Here is a 309-nt window from a genome sequence, read left to right as displayed (position 1 = left end):
TAGTAGTAGTAGTATAGTAATAGTAGTATAGTAGTAGTCAGACAGAGAGAGACAGAGGAAGGGGGAGAGGGAAACACGGAGCTCCTACTTCTCTAACCCTCTCCACATCCATGTTCTCCATGGGGGGGGGGGCTGTTTTTGGTTTGTTGTCTAAACATGTAGTGACCCCTCCCCCCCCTCCCCTCTACAGATTAATGGGTCGTTCAAGCTTGGCGCGGCCCGCGTGCTGTCGGGCTGGTCCATGCAGTGCCTAGTCCCCTCGCTGCAGGACCACGCCAACATGAACGCAGCCGCGGAGCAGGCCGACAT

General features: G+C 55.7%; 1 protein-coding gene across 1 annotated transcript in view; it reads left to right on the top strand.

The window, feature by feature from the left end:
- Window positions 1-241: 241 nt before the first annotated feature.
- LOC308172237 (tau-tubulin kinase 1-like) overlaps window positions 242-309 on the top strand; it is a gene marked incomplete at both ends in the record, with an annotated part of 31,802 nt that continues 31,734 nt past the window's right edge. The window contains 1 exon segment of the mRNA XM_080547143.1: window positions 242-309. This exon segment is cut by the window's right edge and continues 40 nt beyond it. Within this exon segment, the coding sequence (XP_080403269.1) occupies window positions 242-309 (68 nt within the window).

This window comes from Nansenia antarctica, assembly GCF_963989245.1.
Source record: "Nansenia antarctica genome assembly, chromosome: 16".
Taxonomy (NCBI): domain Eukaryota; kingdom Metazoa; phylum Chordata; class Actinopteri; order Argentiniformes; family Microstomatidae; genus Nansenia; species Nansenia antarctica.
This window is presented reverse-complemented; position numbering and strand designations above follow the sequence as displayed.